Here is an 18492-nt window from a genome sequence, read left to right on the forward strand (position 1 = left end):
GGGCACTTGGATTGGGGAGAGGAAGGAGGAGGATGAGAGGAGGAGGGATAGAGGAGGGAAGTAGTTAGGGAGGGGGGGGCAAAGGAGGAGGAAAAGGCTGCTGGTATTTCTTACAATGCCCTAATGCCTATGGGTGCACTTTCCAGTGTGGTGGTCCAGACTTCGGCCTGCGAGCAGCTGTTTCTGTTTATCATCGTTTGGAGATAGACCCGAGAAAGACTCAAGAGTCACGCTGTGCTGAGGGGAGTCCTCATCCAGATGAGCTTTTGTCTCCAGTCATCAGCTGAGGACACGTTTCTTTGGTCATTTGGAGCAAGAACTAGGAAAACTTCGAGAGAAAGTGAAGGGAAAGTTGATTCATCCGTTGACTCAACTCATCAGGACAAGGGTTAGGACTGCCAGAGCAGGACATCCGACGGGGACAGCCTACCCCAGAGAAAAATAAGAAAAAAGATACTTTTTTCCTGGCTTAGATAAGACAGACTTGCCATCGACTACATCACGAACATTTGTCTTAACTTCCTAGTCCTTCCAGATGGAAGGAAGCCAACTTTCGGAAGAAAAAGCTTAATCCCTTTCAGGCATCTTGACACGAGCCATCCATCCTTAGCCTCTGCCTTAGTAAAGAGGAACCGAAAACCTGTCTTGTCCATCAATCTAAAGATCAAAGGACGTCTTGTCTTTTTCCGCTGACATAAAGAGACCAAAAGACGAGAGCGAGAAGAAAGCCTATCCATCTACATTAGTTTAACGCTGCCCAACATCCAGCTTCTAACCTTGTATCGTCAGAGACGGCAGGTGAAGAGGGACCATCCTGCCTTCACCCACTCCCAGCGAAAGTGTCAATCTCCCTGCCCTCAAATCTGAGAGAAAGTTGCGCTAATTCCCTCGGCCCGACTACTGAGAGACGTCTGAAGATCAGACTCGATAGCAGGGGAACAAGAAGACAACCATCTACCTTATTCTGTCTGCCTTTTGTCAGGCGCTTTGTGCTTCCAGAAACATCGAGCCCCCAGGTGCTAATCTCAGGTGACTCCCTGTCTTTACACTAAAGCTAATAGAGTCGTCTAAGAGGTTTCAGCACAAGCTGGGGGGTCTTTGAAGTTCATTACCGGGCTGCTGTCAGAGACGTAGAGTCGTGAGTGTGTGACAGCCTGGAGCGATTTCTTCAGTGAGACAGATAGTAGAAACTACACGTTTTGCGCAGACGAGAGCTACAGAAGTCGCCTGAAAGAGCAAGAAGAGACATCTGACCAGCTGTCTGAGAAAGATCCGGAGAGAAGCAATTCGCCCAGGTAAGGTGGAATCATTTTAATCGTTGGTTATCGCTTGGAGGTTGATATTCTTTGTCAGCCTCACGGTCGAGACCTTCTAACAAATAACCATATATTGACCAGTTTATTTCCAAGTATTTCTTACTTTTTAATTTTTCTACATTGAAAACTAAAATGTACTTTTAAAAATATATACATTTAGTATTCTAGTACGTATTTTGAAATTACAACAGTAAAAAAACAAAAAAAACAATGTGAGAAATGGTAGATATATGTTTTTTGGTTGGAAGGGCTCAATAAGTACACCAATCCCAAACTGTTTATGGGCAGTAATTATATTCATATTTATCCATATCAACTAGATATGTATAAATATTTTGAAAGCAAAAAAATGGTTGAATAATTAAAAAGGCGGCATAATAATAAGTTCCTTGAGGGTTTCTTCAATTGGAAACTACGGAGGAACCCCTCCGTGGTGCTTTGTCAAACTTTTTTCTTCTCTAAAATCTTTTTTCAAAGGTTCCTGAATGCACCTTAAGTTGTTCCATTGTTTTAAATTGAAGAACCCCTAAAAAATTTCTCAATGAACTTTTTTACAGGTTTGCTCACTTTGGACAAATGTTTCAGTTTCAGCCTAATATTAACCCTTACACTTTAAGAGATGCTTGACTGCTATGTACATTTTTAAACTTTTTGGATAACATTTTTGATTACAAAAGTAATGAGCATTTAAAATTTTCCAAAACATCATGTTACAGTACTGCTTTTAAATAAACTGTCGTAAAATAATTTCTATCGTTTATATAGATGAGACAGATGAACCCAGTTATATTATTCTGATCATATAATAGAATATAAAACACAGAAGATCTGCTAATAAAGCCTGGAGTTGTGTGTGGAACAGGTGCAGGTACAGTTATAACTCACAGTTCAGAGTTTGTGTTAGTTACTGCTATTGTGTTGGTGACAATGAGCTCAGCATTAGAGCTAAAAGCATAAACAGCAGCGAACGCATTAAGATAAAGTGCAAACAAGCTGGAATATAAATTAAACCAGATATGGAGGAAAATGTAAACAGCAGACAAGGACTTTAACCTCTTAAACTCTAAGGATTTGATGTCAGTTCAGAACTTCAGTTCCTCACTCCTTTAATTTAACCCTCTATGGCATGTTTTAGAAAAGCGAATAAGCATGCAGGTTTAGGGCAGGGTGTCCCGAGGAGCAGAAATTAAATCCCTTGCTTTAGCATGATGCCCGAAAAAAGTGACAGTCTAATTATGTAATATTGACCTGAGGCAATGAACAAACACCTTTAAATTAAGTAAAAAAAATCATCTGAAACAAATAACCCTGCATAATACCTTTAGTTCAATATACACATTGATTAATAAAGCTATTTCAATTTCTAAAAAGTTAAAAAATAATAAAAAAAAAACATCAGTGCACTGCACTGAAATCATCTAAATATCTAAATATCTGACATTTCTCATACTTATATTGTAATAATAATGTTTATTTTACTAGTTTTAAGTAGTTAGATCTGCTAAAAGTGTTTTATTTTAATTTATTATTAAATAGTTTGACAAACCTAAATAAGATTAGCAAAAATCACCATTAATGCATAGAAACTTGTCCAAAACCAAAGAAAATGAAACACTGGCTGAATGATAAACCTTTTTTTTGGTAGGTTTTCATTAATTTTACCATTTTGTTTCGCATACAATAAAATGCCTAAATGTATTGCTTTACACAGAATTTTCTAATAATTCTTTAAATTGACCTGTACTTTTGCCATTCTTGTTCCTAAACATTTAGTGCATCCCTTGTAGTGGCAGTAAAGCAGTTATCCTTAGGCTACGTAAAAAAAATATTGGAATTTTAAGAGGTTAAATACAGCACTTAAGCAGTAAACCAGATAAAAAGGAACAAAGATCAAGACTATTAATGTTAAATTAGAATCTAATCATGGATCTAATCATGAGCTTGAATGTCAAGGTGGGTTTGCTACACTCTGTAAAGCACCTACTCAGATGTTGGCCTGAGGTCAGGATTGTTCCTGTATTGAATCGGCATTGTAAGAACAGGCGAGCGTCTGAAAATAGGAGCTGGGTCATTATGTTCTAATGATTCCCGAGAGAGAGTTTCAGTACAAGCGACACATACACACATATGTGCCTGTCGTAGTCTTTTGAGAAGCATATCCTGTAACACTTTTAAAGCTCTGTAGCTTAACCTTGGGCTGTAATTGGGAACCATATGCCATCCTGCTATTTCAATCAGGGTATCAGCTCAGCAACAAATGCATGCCCACCCCCACCCACCCCCCACCCAAATGCGCTTCTTCTGATGAGTCTTGTCAAGCCCTAGCTCTTCTCCTTGTACAGATATTTTACTGTAAAAGGGGCTCCAGGCTGGGACAGTAGGACAGGGTGATGTAAATATTTATGAAGGTGGTGAAGCCTGTAAAAGCATCCAGGGAACATGGAGGTTGGTTGGTGTGCAGAAAGATGGGGCCTTTCACACAGACATTTGCCCCGTACAATAGTCTGGGGACAACATGTTCTTCTCTATGTTTCATATAGTTTAACTTTAAATAACTGCATTAGGAAATGAAGCTGTTGTGAGATCAGTAATAGTGCATTTACTGCATTACTGCAGCTGAAGATGGACGATATGGTCAAAATATTACATTACGATATTTAAAAGAAATTTAATGATAAAAAACAGTAGCAGATTCTTAAAAATTGCTATTCAAGGGCGCCGAGTGGTCCATTATGAGCGGGAGGTCGCAGGTTCAAACCCCTGCTCATGCAGCTTTGCCATCAAGCTGCCAGCACAAATGGCCTTGCTCCCTCCAGGGGGATAGATGGCGCTCTCTCCCCACATCACTCCTAGGGTGATGTCCACAGCATAGGGCGTCTCTGAGCTGATGTACCTGAACCGAGCCGCTGCACTTTCCTCCAAGCAATCTGTGATGCTACTCGGCAATACTGCATCAGCAGAAGCTCGAAAAGAAGCGGTGGCTGGCTTCACATGTATCGGAGGAGGCATGTGCTAGTCCTCACCCTCCTGGTGTGTTGGGGCATTACTAGTGATAGGGGGAGTCCTAATGAGTGGGTTGGGTATTTGGCCGTGAAATAAAATTTAGAAATAAAATTATAAAAATACAAAAAACAAATTGCTATTCAAATATCAAAAATTTTAAATGTACAAAAAATCCCTTGCATAGTTTAGTGATTGTTATTCAATGTTTGCTGCAAATCATCCAGTTACAATGTTTTTTTTACACTCTCTAATGAAATGTACAGTTGGGTCAGTGTTCTTGACGTGCTTAAACAGCATATTGTTGATATGATATTATTAATATTTTCTCTTTTATGTGGGGTCCTCTGTGATTTTATTCTCGTCCGGAACGACCATGTATGAGTTTTTTTTTCAGACGTCCTCTGAGAAAATTACAGGCTGAATTAATTACTGTTTTTTGCTGAACTCTGTGGTCCTCCGTTAATTTTAGTCCCGTTCGGATGCACATCTCCGAGTTTCGTCTCCTCGCGTTTAATAAAATAGCTATTTGTCCACTGCCACGCACCGCAACAACACTTTGAGTGCGTGTTTCCATGGAGATCCATGTAAACACAACAGCAAATGGAAATGGAGGAGCTACTGAACACGATGTGATGTGACAGAGAAAACCAAAACACTATTGGGATGTGGTAGAACCAGAGATTTGCATAGTTTTACCCAGTATTAGTATTGCTCAACTGTAATTTTCCTTACAAGTGTTCCCCTACTGTGTCCATTGTCACTGCAGCAAGTGAAACCCAGACGGTGCAAACACAGAACGGAAATGCCTGGGTTCTCCACTGCTGTTTTTTGAGCCCCTTTTTTCAGCTTTCTGCAATGTAGAGCTTTGCAGCCCCCCAGACTCTCTATCTCCAGACTCTCCCAATGCAAAAAAGAGCATTGTTCTCTTACCGAAAGGTAAACAAGTGAAGGAGAAGGGCGTGAGGTTTGTTCCTTTCCTCCTCAGAAGCCTCCCAGAAGGATAAATCTCATAGGTAAACTGTTCTGGATACAGAGACATTATGAAGAGGGAGCTGACTAAGGGCACATTCTTTTTGGTGCCGGTTCATTTGGGAAGACTGTCTTCGATGTTGTGTTTTAACGGCAGAGGCATCTGTGGAAAATTTTGATTGTATTAAATAATAATAATAATAATAATACTTTATTTTTATATAGCGCTTTTCTAAAACCCAAAGACGCTTACAGTCATCATTTGTGAAAACAAATAGAAACATTACACAACAAGTGGTGACAGACAATCAACATAGTACGAGAACAGACAGCAGGGATAAGTGGTATAGTACATTAAACAGAGGGAAGGCCGTAGGCAAGAGAAAAGAGGTGAGTCTTGAGTGTAGATTTGAACAAGGAAAGAGAGGAGGATTGTTTGACCGCAGATGGGAGAGAATTCCATAGTTGAGGAGCAAGTCTGGAAAAAGCCCGATCACCAAAGCCACGGAGTTTAGAGGCTGGGACTTTAAGAAGTCCAGCAGTAGCAGACCTAAGGGATCGAGATGGTCTGTAAGGAAGAAGGAGGTTTGACAGATAAGGAGGTGCAAGATTATTTAATGCCTTATAGGTAAGTAAGAGAATCTTGAATTGAATCCTGTATTTAACAGGGAGCCAGTGAAGATTTTGGAGAACAGGTGTAATGTGTTCATGGGTGCGAGTGTGAGTGAGTAAACGGGCAGCTGCGTTTTGTACCATCTGGAGTTTATGGATAGAGGAAGAACTAATGCCAGCGAGCAAGGAGTTACAGTAATCTAGTCTGCTGGAAATGAAAGCATGAAGGAGTATTTCAGCAGTGGACTGAGTAAGGGATCGTCGAATTTTAGCTATTCTGCGCAGATGAAAGAATGCAGTTTTCACCACAGAGTTGATGTGAGCTGTAAAAGAGAGAGTGGAATCTAGAAGAACGCCCAAATTTCGGACTTGGGTAGAGGGAGAGATTACTGTACCGCCAAAGTTGAGAGAGAGAGTAGGAGTTTGATTGAGGACTGCTGTCGTAATACAGTAAGTAGCAAGTAATTATAATAATAAAAATACGCTGATATATTTAGAGAATCAGACTTGGATTTTCCATTCCCAGCTTTAGTATACAGTAGGTGGCGGTTTAGCAGGAAGTCCATCATTAGTTAGAATAATGTTGGTAAGAAAAGTAGCGCTAACTGACTGGTACAGCTCGAGACTAAAGCTATTGTTCACAAATTCAATGACTCCACTGTGTTGTTAACAGCTGTTTTTGAGGGCTGACATTTGCGTGGGCTCTTGTTTGTAAGTGCTAAGCTTTGCCCTTTTTGGCCTTGGCGTCCCAAACCCTGCCAGTTTCCTTTTAAGTGCTGTGTAAGAGGGAAATTATATTGTTCGAGATTGCTTCCTCCATGGGAGGGGAGCAGAACAGTGGCTCTTACCCCACAGACAAAGTCTCCAAGTGGGCTTCCGTGCCGCCGGGTTCAGCCTGTCTGCTGGACGGTTCCCACATTTGTTGCCAAACGCCGTAGTTCATTAGTTTACCTAATAAAGTTACATCAGTACCTTTTTACACAGTGCCTATAAAAAGTATCCAGCCAATTGGAGATTTTTTCCCTTTTATTGCTTTTATGAATGGAATAATGGAGTCAAAATATTTTACAGTACATGTCAAAGTACATACAGATTTCTACAAAGCATGAGTATAAGTAGTGGTGTCAGTCGATAAAAAAAATGATCAGAGTAATCACAACAATATTCTGTGATCAATCGTGATTAATCACACTTTTTTTTCTTAAAATCTAACCTACTATGAGCGGGAGGTCGCAGGTCCGAACCCTGCTCATGCAGCTCTGCCATCAGCTGCCGGAGCCCTGAGAGAGCACAATTGGCCCTGCTCTCTCTGGGTGGGTAGATGGCGCTCTCTCCCCATATCACTTCAATGGGTGATGTCTACAGCACAAGGCATCTGTGAGCTGATATATCAGGTGTGTTGGGGCATTACTAGTGATAAGGGGAGTCCTAATAAGTGAGTTGAGTACAGTTGGGGAGAAAAAGGGGGGAAGAGAAGAAAAAAAAAAACATTACCTTTAATAGTGGATATTTAAATGTAAATAAAGTATATTAGATTGAAAAAAAAAAATCTCAGAGTCATTTTGATGCATTTTAAATTATAAATTTTAGTATATTAATAAAGCTTTAACAAAGAGCTTCAGCACCAAAACATGAAAGCGTTCAGACTCTCAACTTCACATTTATTGTAAGTTTATTGATGGAGAAACTTGTGTAAATAAAGCTATTGTGTAAAAAAAAATATTGCATGTTACCACAAACACACCATCCAAATTGTAAAACATGGTGGTGGCGGCATCACTATAATTCCTTCAGAGTAGTCAGAGGATTCTTTGTAGCCTTTATCAGTAGTCTTCTTTTTATACATTCATATTCACATGTACCTGTTTCTACAGGGGATGTTCAATGACTTGTATTGTTATTTTTTTTGTATCCATCTCCTTTCTACGTATACTCTTCAAAATCATTTTCTCTGAGCACGTGGAGTGTTTTTGTCTTGCTGGTGTATTTGTAGCTGGAAATTTGTAGCTTGATTAACCAGTATCACGAATCTCCAGACAGATGTCTTTATACTACAATCACTTGAGATGCGTTCACTAATTATGAGACTACTAGCCTGAATTTCCTGGACCTCTTGTGAATTAGGTCAAGCACTTCGAAGGGGTGAATCATTTTTTAAGCGATGTAGACAGAGGTTTAACAATTACATGCTTAACAATGAATGATTTGAGACTGCACTACTTCATCTCAGATTTACAGAGCTTCTTTTAGTTATGGTGCCCAAGAGATGAAACCAATCATTAGCAGTTTTATTGGTAAAATACGAACACATTAATGTTTTCCTCATTTTAATCTGCTGAAGATCAGTCAGTAGCCTCTGTCTTTTGAAATGGACGCTTTCTTAAGCTGAAAAGTGTGCCGTTCTTTCCTGGTGGATTAACTGCTGAAGTAAACGGAAACACTGCTACAAGAGCATCAAGTGGGGATTTGTAAACAGTCCCCTGCTCGTTATTATTTCTACATCTCTTTCGTTACCTCCCACAGAGAGACAGACCCTCAAATGGACACACATAACCGTATGCATCCTTACTGGTGTGCCAGAAAGAGTCTGGGAGCTTTCCATCTAAATTCTTCCCACCAGCTCCCCTGAGACGGCTCCCGTGAGATTCATACTGAGACTGAGAGAGAGAGATGCCTAAGACTTTCTTTATAGACATTACTGAGTACTAAGAAGTCCCACTGATAAGATTATTCTATGTAAATTTTAAGGGTGGGGCATATGACCCTAAAATAATTTCACAGTTAGTGTCATCAACGTTTCCTCTTTTCTCGTTGTTGAAGGTGAAATAAAAGGCTTTACTTGCGCTCTTTTTCTCTATTAAAGCTTCCTTATGTTTGATACTAAAGCTCTATCACATTAAAATATTCTAATTTATTCAACAGTACCCTGACATATTATAATAAAGGAAAAAACATTTTAGTGTACACAGTTGTTTTTGCCTCATTCCCAAAATGCAGGAACGTACCAGTGTTTACATTTTTAATCACGATTTTAATCACAATTAAATATTTAAATACATTTTTTTTAAGCTTAGTCTTAGGAAAAAATAAAAAATGTGATTAATCATGATTAACCAGTGAATTCTTTTGCGATTAATCTGATTAATGTATTTAAATTAGGATTAATTGGGGCGCCAAGTGGGTCCAGCGAACTAAGGTGCTGCCACTATTATCAGATATCTGATTTGAATCCCAGTCATGTAGCTTGCCATCAGCTGCCAGAGCCCTGAGAGAGCACAATTGGCCTTGCTATCTCTGGGTGGGTAGATGGCACTCTTTCCCCTCATCACTCCAAAGGGTGATGTCGATCAGCACAAGTCGTCTGTGAGCTGATGTATCAGAACCAAGTCGCTGCGCTTTCCTCCGAGTGCGCTGTGATGCTACATCAGCAGCAGTTCAAAAAGAGGTGGTGTCTGACTTCACATTTATCGGAGGAGGCATGTGCTTCACCCTTCTGGTGTGTTGGGGCATCACTAGTGATAGGGGGAGTCCTAATGAGTGGGTTGGTTAATTGGCCGTGTAAATTGGGGAGAAAATGGGATATATTTAAAAAATATATATATTGGCATCACTAATATAAACAGAATTCTATCACTTTTATTTACATGTAAATAGCTATAGTTAAAAGCTCAGTCTAAAGAAAAGGGGAAAAATGTTATTAATCATATTTAATCATTTACTTTTAAAAGTGGCTAATCATGATGTGAGAAAATTTAAAACATATTTAACTATGTAAATTAAAATTTACCATTCAGTAAATCAGTACATTTTTGTCTTTTTTGTAAACAGTGACTTACTAACTCTGATTTGATTTAAAATAATACTACTAATAATAATAATAATAATAATAATAATAATAATAATGTAACAAAGCAAGTAATGTAATCTATAAAAAACCTACCACCGTACTAATGTGCAGTACATTTAGCGCATGCTCTGTGAACAAAAAGTTATACAAAAAAATACCATTAAAGCTCCACAGTAAAACAAATACAGAATGCTGCTATTTTCAGAATATGTTTTTTTTTTATCATTTTAAAGTCTGTAATTGGTGTACTACTGTGCACACAGGTGACACACTCGTCTCTCTGAAGTGTTCAAACGTAGATGAAGCCGGACGTAGTTAGAAGGAGGTCAAAGGCAACAGACCGCTTCTGCTTCCCCCCTCAGCACTGACACCAAAACATCCTACAGTGCAGCGGCCTGTAGCCCTGAGAGAGCACAAGTATTCACGTCCTGAGAGAAAAGAAGAATGATACACACGGGACAGGGGTCAGAAATAGAAAATTCAGTTCTTCAGGATAGTTTAACCCTTGTATAATGGTGCTTTTCCACTCCACTGGTACCTACACCACTCAACTCTACTTAATGTTTTGATATCTGCCCTGCTAGAATGAAAATCTGCCCAAGCAGGTATAGGGCAATCAGGGTATTGGTGAAAGGCCAAAGTACAGGCCGATTGCTGTATTATACTTGGCAACCGTGGTATTGGCATTTTCATTTTGTACTCATCAACCGTGGTATTGGTTCATGCAGCTTGGGTCAATTGTCGTATTATATTCGGCAACCAGGGAGTTGGTACATACAGCACTCAGCCAAGATGTTAGCTGAGCATGTGAACCAGAATCGGGTGTCTGAAATCAGGCTGATACAACTCAGACTCTGCATGTAAAATGGATTATTTTTGCTGTCTGGGTGGTATCTGGTTCATATAGTTATATAGTACCACATCTAGCCTGCCAAAAAGAAGCTGGTGATGTCACAAAACAATCACTATATCTTCTTTAAAATGAAGACACCATAACGACAGATGCTGTTGAAGGGATAGTGTTCCATGTTCTCAATTTTTGATACTTTGTGTCTCGTAAATTGACAATCTCTGTCTAGCCTGTCAACACTCTGCAAGGTTACGCATCAAATTAATCTCTACTCAGGTTGCTTGCCTGGAACCATGAGTGAGCAGGTACCAAAACGTATCCAGATTCAGGAACTGGATAACAAATTTGCCTAAAGGAAAAGCATAAAAAATAGCGAACTAGTAGAGTAGTGTAGGTACCAAAAATATTTCGCACTTCTACTCAGTGATAAACCTCTTGCATCTGGACTGTAATTGAAAAAACAGGAGGACCAGTCATGTGACATGTTCAGTAGCTCCTCCATTTCCACTTGCTGTTGTATTTACGTGGATCTCTATGGAAATGCACGCCCAAAGTGTAATTACGGTCCATGCCATAAACAAATAGGCATTTTATTAAACGCAAAGTGACGAAACTCAGAGATGTGTATCCGGACGGGACTTAAAATTACTGGAGGATCACGGAGTTCAGCGAAAAAACAGTAGATTATTCAGCCTGTAATTTTTATTAGAGGACATCTGAAAAAAACACACACATGGTCGTTCTGGACGAGAATAAAATCACAGAAGACTCCCAATAAAAGAAAATATTACCCAAGGACCCCCTGAGAAACCAATCTCGTCTGGATATGGCTTAAGTGTAAATTGTGCTTTTACTGACTTTCTAAAGAACACACTGTACACATGCTTTTCTGGACAAGCTGAGAGATAGTTAGTTACAGTTACAGATACAGATTTGCATCGTTATATAGTTCTTATGAGCATTGTTCTTGCTGCTTCACTAAAGATACAAAGTGCACTTAGTTACGTACCAAACCCAGAGTAGCAAAAATAGAGATGCTCTTCGTAATGTTGTTAGTCAGTGAAACATCAACACGACTTCCAAGCTGTTTAATGCTAAAACAATGCAACGTCTTCAGTAACCCACATCAGTCTGAAAGCTTAATTTAGTGCTTACCCACTAGTGCTGCCATGAAGGCTGTGAAGGCATCTACCCCTAAAGCAGAGTCAGGGAAAGATAAGCAATAAGATGGATTTGCCTCCGTGTTTATTTTTAACCAAGACTTCCTCAGACACTGTCAGTCCATTTCCCAAAGTCTCAAACACTTGAGAGTATGGGAAAAGTTTATACGAAAAGCAGAGAAGATACCATACATACAGACTAGGACACACCCAGCTATTAATGCACACTCTTCTGCATGCTTGTCATTTCTTCCCACACACACACACACACACACACACACAGTACTGGACAGCAAAAATATACAGTTTAAGTACTGTACACATACGCTAAATATAGCCACTTTTATATATTCAGGAAAAAGGGCATGGGAAGTTTAAGGACATTCCATAGATAAAAGTATTCCACTGCTTTAATGATAGTAGGCCTCTTAGATGTTGATCTAACATTTATGACCTCGCCATAACTCTTTTTTCCCTCCCTTGTGGGTTTTATTAAGCCCACAACGACAACTTTGCCATTATGGTAGTGATATTTATCTGTACGATTAAATTTGAATAGATTTAATTTAAGCACACGTGCAAGCTGTTAGCAGTTCATAACAGCATCATGTACAAGATGCTGGAAATCTGATCTTGGGTATGAATGAAGCAGTGTGGTATAGAAACGTTTACTTTGCTTAAATTAATAGTTATTTTACTGTACGCATATAAGAGAAGAAAATTATGTGTTAAAATCTGATTTAAGTTGCCAGATCAATCTGGATACAGTCTACTAGTGTTTTAAAAATAATGTATCACACAGAGAGTGATCTATTTTAAGTGTTTATTTTTGTTTTTGTTGATGATTATGGCTTACAGCCATTGAAAACCCAAAAATCAGAGTCTCAGAAAATTAGAATATTATATAAGAACACTTGGTACTTTTGGCAGTGTGGGCAGTGTGCCAAGTCCTGCTGGAAAATGAAATCCGCATCTTCATCCTTGTTTTTAGCAGATGGAAGCATGAAGTGCTGTAAGATTTTCTGGGAAAACACTGCATTGATTTTAGACTAGATATAACACAGTGCATCAACACCAGCAGATGACATGTCTCTCCAAACCATCACTGATCATCAGTAAATTTTGCACTTCATTAGTAAATCAAGCAAGCAGAGTCTAGTGTGAAGTTTCCACCAATCAGTGATGGTTTGGAGAGGCAGGTCATCTGCTGGTGTTGATACACTGTGTTCTATCAAGTGTAAAGTCAGTGCACTGTTTTCCCCCAAAATCCTACAGCACTTCATGCTTTCCTCTGCTGACAACTTTAATGGAGATACGGATTTCATTTCCCAGCAAGTCGTCTAAAAAATTAAGTCGTCCTTAATCACAAGGATCAATTGCATGAGATTAGCAGAGAGGGTAAACTCTGCATGATGGCTAAACTTGGCAACTATTTTCCATGCCAGTGCCCCAAATAACATTTTGTCACCTAGTTTTTTTGGTCTATGAATTTCTGGCCTTAGATCCTGGCTTTCATACTCTTGATTTGTTTCTGTATCTTACTCCAGCAGATCCCACCTGAAGACGTATGGCTGACTGGAGCTTGCTGGGGAACTTTCTAGAGGAGGTGCAGGAGCATTCCACTTCAGTTGGCAAAGTGTGGCTCACCATCCTCTTCATCTTCCGCATCCTGGTTCTGGGCACAGCGGCCGAGTCTTCTTGGGGTGACGAGCAGGAAGATTTCACCTGCGACACTGAGCAGCCCGGTTGCGAGAACGTTTGCTACGACCGCGCCTTCCCCATCGCCCACATACGCTACTGGGTGCTGCAGATCGTCTTCGTCTCCACGCCTTCACTCATCTACATGGGCCACGCCATGCACACCGTCCGCAGGGAGGAGGAGAAGAGGAGGCGGAACGAGCAGGAGGACCAAGGAGGTGGGGGGGAAGGAGGAGGAGGTGGTGGAGGAGGAGGAGGCAGAGGTGGAGTTGGGGAGAAGTACCCTGAGGAAGAGAGGGACTGTGACAAGGATGAGGGCAGAGGAGGGAAGGTGCGTTTGAGGGGGGCACTTCTGCAGACCTACGTCCTGAGCATCATCATCCGAAGCCTGATGGAGGTGACCTTCATTGTGGTGCAGTACATGATCTACGGCATCTTCCTCAATGCCCTCTACCTGTGCAAGGGTCCTCCATGCCCACATCCAGTCAATTGCTACATCTCGCGACCAACGGAGAAGAACGTCTTCATCGTCTTCATGCTGGTGGTGGCGGCTGTGTCGCTCCTTTTGAGCGTCTTAGAGCTCTACCACCTGGCTTGGAAGCAGTGCAGGAGGTGCGTCAAGGACTACCAGGCCATTAAGCAGGAAAGATCTGGAACACCCTCAACCGTGGCTGCCACTTGTCCAGAACCGTCTACACCAGACCGAGCATGTACTCCACCTCCCAGCTTCAGCGAGTCCCTGGCCACATCCTCACCACCTCGCCATCCATTACATCCACACCCCCACCACCCCAGCTGCCCACCGTTCAACAATCGCTTGGCGCACCAACAGAATTCTGTCAACTTTGCGACAGAGCGTCATCGTGGTCATGATGACAGCCTGGGGACGGAGGACTTCCTCAAGATGAGCTTCTCACAGGAACCTACGGACGTGCCCAATTCATGTGCGCCACCTCCGTTGCTGAACAACGGATTTTTAAGCGACAAGAGGCGCTTCAGCAAGAGCAGTGGGTCAAGCAGTAGAGTGAGGCCAGATGACCTGGCAGTCTAGTCTTGAAGCCATTCTGCCAAGAAACGGTTGTCATCCAAAGTTTGCTTCAGTTTTGCACTTCAGCTACAACAAGGCTAACACAGCTAACAAGTAAAATAAACAGTAACATAACGATGCAGCCATACCGGAGCCAGCATTATGCTGTAACTTGCCTTGTTTTGCTGATTTTTATAGATAACAGTACGTCAAACTGTCAGAAAGCAAGTCTAGTTGATACTTTGATTTCAAACAACAGAACTCAGTTTGAAGAAAACATGATGACGTAAGTTGGCTGGTATAGTGGATAACACCACCACCTTCCCTGTGGCAGACTACAGTCTGATTACCTGGTCATGCAGGGACATTACCCTACACAAGTATGTTCTGTTCTGCTCTGTTCACATTACAAGTTTAATTAATAAATTCTGATTTTTCTACTCAGATTAAATTTGGAAATATTGGTAGCAAATGACCTGTATCTGTCTTTAATGTGAAAAACTCTGTATCTGTAATGGCATGCATGCCCACATTTAATTAATGTGACACAAATCTAATTTTTTTCAGGACTGTGTGGACATGCCAAACCAGATCTGTTAAAGTCAGAGTAGAGCCACTCTCAAATGTGGTCCTAAGCAAATGCTTATAGAGGCAAAACGGATGCGTGAAATTCAATGCAACTGTTCAGATTCATGCTACATGCATACAAATTGAATACATATCGTAGACCACACATGGAGGTAAATCAAATCCAATTTAAAAAGATGTCCACACTGAAACTGAAAAAAATCAGATTTGTCTTACATTTACACTTTAGCCTCGTGATGTGAACATAGCCTAAAGGCCAGTGTACCACTCTGTAAAAAACTGCTTACATTTTTTTAATCAGTTTCTCTGATTTTACTATTTATAGGTGTTTCAGTAAACTGAACATTGTTGTTTTATTATGGACAAATAACAAAAAACATGCAGAGCTTTCAGACCTCAAATAATGCAAAGAAAACAAGTTCATATTCATGAAGTTTTTTAAGTTCAGAAATCAATATTTGGTGGAATAGCCCTGGTTTTTAATCACAGTTTTCATGCATCTTGGCATATTCTCCTCCACCAGTCTTACACACTGCTCTCGGATAACTTTATGGCACTCCTGGTGCAAAAGTCAAGCAGTTCAGATTGGTTTGATTGATTGTGATCATCTATCTTCCTCTTGATTATATTCTAGAGGTTTTCAATTCAAGTCATTTTTCATTAAGTGGTCTCTTATGTTTTGCATAATTACATTTTGGGCTATTTTGTAGGGTTCGCAGCTACATGCTGGTTAAGTGTAGTATGTGACGTAGGTTCGACGCAGAAGTATACACAGACTTTAAGAGCCTATGGACATATAGATAAATCGCCTTAATAAAGAAGCAAATATTGGACACCAATGATATTTTGAATCTGAATGCCATTTGGTGGGAGGATAAAATAGTTTTTTTTTTTTAATAGTTTATGTTTTTAGGATGAGAAGCCATGAGACAATTACTGTAAAAATGACTAATGAGTTATAAACTAGCTAACACTGGTTAATTAGTCATGAAAAGCACAAGAGATGTGAAGATGTGAAGTTGTCTGCTGTATGAAGAAAATGCTTGTTTGTTGTACAGTTCATGTTCAGATTGTTATTATATCAAGAATTATGTGACTGTGTATGAGTATAGGACTCAAAATAAGATTGTTAAGTGATGTCTGATCACTGTTTATACAATGCGTGCACTTTCTGAGAGATTTTAAAAGCAGTTGTAATAATTTTTGAAATTCTTCAAGGCATACCTACTTATGTGGAGAGCCAATCAAAAGCCATGAGTGGTAGTGGTGACACCATGGACCTTAACTGGGATTGGACAGTGCACTACTGACCCAGTGGCATGGGGGACACTCGTTGGTCGATCAGTACTTGAGCCTAAATCCTGATGCTGACTGTTCAGACTGTTCTATGGGCTTCCATATAATTTCTCTATTAATGCCTTTTATTTGTACTGAATTAATATTTTCATTATGTAAGTCCATGTATTTTTGCTTTCGTTTTGTAATCAGTACTGTGGATTTTTTTTTTTGCACTATTTTTTTACAATTTTTTTTTGTCTTGTCCAACCAGGTTTAACACTGTTCACCATGTAGCTTCATGTGATCATTTAATATTCTAGTGTAACTCATCGCTGCTTCATCATACTGTATTATGATCAGCTAAATGAGCCACATTCTGTACACCACCACCACCAAATAAAGAATTGACTGTTTTCATAATATTATAACGCAAGACGCAGTGCACAGTTTTGACGATGAATTTGAATGATTTTTGCAGGTATAATCTTAGCGATTAATCTTATGGCTGCGAGTGCAAAAAACACAAATTGCTGTTCAATGACAAATATGTATCTCTAATGCCTGGATGGGATTAGTTTCTCAGGGGGATGTCTGTAAAAAATATTTCACACTTCTACTCTGTGATAAAACTCTTGCATCCGGACTGCAATTGAACAGGAGGACCAGTCAGTTTTTTGGTTCTCTCGGTCACACGACACGTGTTCAGTAGCTCCTTCATTTCCACATGCAGTTGTGTTTACGTGGATCTCCGTGGAAACGAACGCCCAAAGTATAATTGCGGTGTGTGGCAGTGGACAAATAGCTATTTAGATGTGTGTCTGGATGGAAATAAAATTACCGGAAGACAACAGAGTTCAGCGAAAAACAGTAGGTAATTCAGCCTGTAATTTTCTTATTTTAGGTAAATTTGAAGAATTTCTTTTGGACTAATTTGTGTGTTCAAATTATGTAATCAACTAAAAATAAAAAAAATGAAGATACTTGTTTTTTTATTGTAGAGCGACATTATGATCATATAATAAAGGAATTCATTATTTATGGTAGGGAGTGTATTGGGACAAACATACTATATCTAGAAACCTAAAAATGTAACTATTCTAAATTTATTTACAGGGTGCAAAAGTATTTGAACATGTGCATGCATGTTTCAGGCTGAATCTCAAATACCTCTTTGCTCCCTATGTAGTCAGCAACGCAAGTTGTAAAACTACATCAACTACACATATTTTCAGCACTAGATGCAAAATTTTGACATGGATAAGAATGAAAATACAGTTTTCCATTACAAATATAGCAAATTATGCTCTATTTATCTTATTTCTTTTACCTCAGTGGTTTAATGCTGCTTCATGGCATTTTGAGGACTCTCACTTTCTAAGGTACTTTGTATCCTCTTTTTCATATAGGTGAAGCCTCGCACAAAAGCTCAAACAAGTGCTTTTATCTTTGTGAGTGGATAGAGTCTTCTATCCCAAATCAGAACTCTATGTTTAAATGTCTAATTAAGGGAGGCCTTTATATTTAGTTGAAAAAGGAGTATTTGAACAGGAAAAAGGGGTACTCCAGGATCATGCATTTAAGTCTACCACTAGATGGTGACATACTTCAACATATAGACACATAAATATATGCATACACTCATATCTCGACCCCCAGTGTTCAAATTTTAAAAAATGGACCCTGAAAAATCATTATCTATTTGTCTAACTTTCCTTTTAACATTTGAAGGTCACACACACACACACACACACACACACACACATCTCAGCATCGACACAGCTCTCATGTTCATGTTTCACGAGCACTCGGCCAGAGAACGGATAGTAACGGATGCGCTCGTCTTTCTGCAGCTGCTAAACAATCTTGCCCCAGCCTAAAATTAGGCCTGCAGCGCAGAGTCCGCTCTCCACCATGTGTCCCTCTGGAACGCTGGGTAATTATAGAAGCATGGTGCCTGGGCTGTTTTGGAGGAGCTTGGGCGAGGGGGTGGGGGTGAAGTGGGATGGGGTAGGTGTACAAGCAGCTTCCCAGGCTTATTCCAGACAGGGATTGGACTGGGCAAAGCATGCAATTCTTCAGAGATGATGCAAGAGAATGTTCTCAGATAGCAGCCACTTACTAGTGTGGTGAATTAGGAGAAATGA

At 39.9% G+C, this 18492-nt stretch overlaps 1 protein-coding gene across 2 annotated transcripts; it reads left to right on the forward strand.

The window, feature by feature from the left end:
- The first annotated feature begins 87 nt into the window (after positions 1–87).
- gja5b (gap junction protein, alpha 5b) lies at positions 88–16755 on the forward strand. Of its 2 annotated transcripts, none has more exons than XM_007251354.4 (2): positions 88–1295; positions 13305–16755. In XM_007251354.4, the coding sequence occupies exon 2, from the start codon at positions 13325–13327 to the stop codon at positions 14504–14506; it is 1182 nt and encodes a 393-aa protein (XP_007251416.3). In that variant the 5' UTR covers positions 88–1295; positions 13305–13324; the 3' UTR covers positions 14507–16755. The 2 variants fall into 2 exon arrangements, with proteins under 2 accessions (XP_007251416.3, XP_007251417.3); XM_007251355.4 differs by having other exon boundaries at positions 13308–16755.
- Positions 16756–18492: the final 1737 nt, after the last annotated feature.

The sequence above is a fragment of the Astyanax mexicanus genome, chromosome 21 (assembly GCF_023375975.1).
Source record: "Astyanax mexicanus isolate ESR-SI-001 chromosome 21, AstMex3_surface, whole genome shotgun sequence".
In the NCBI taxonomy this organism is placed as follows: Eukaryota; Metazoa; Chordata; class Actinopteri; order Characiformes; family Acestrorhamphidae; genus Astyanax; species Astyanax mexicanus.

Bases quoted from the DNA above. Each gene is read 5' to 3' on its own strand.
- gja5b (XM_007251354.4), top strand. From the start codon at position 13,325: ATGGCTGACTGGAGCTTGCTGGGGAACTTTCTAGAGGAGGTGCAGGAG.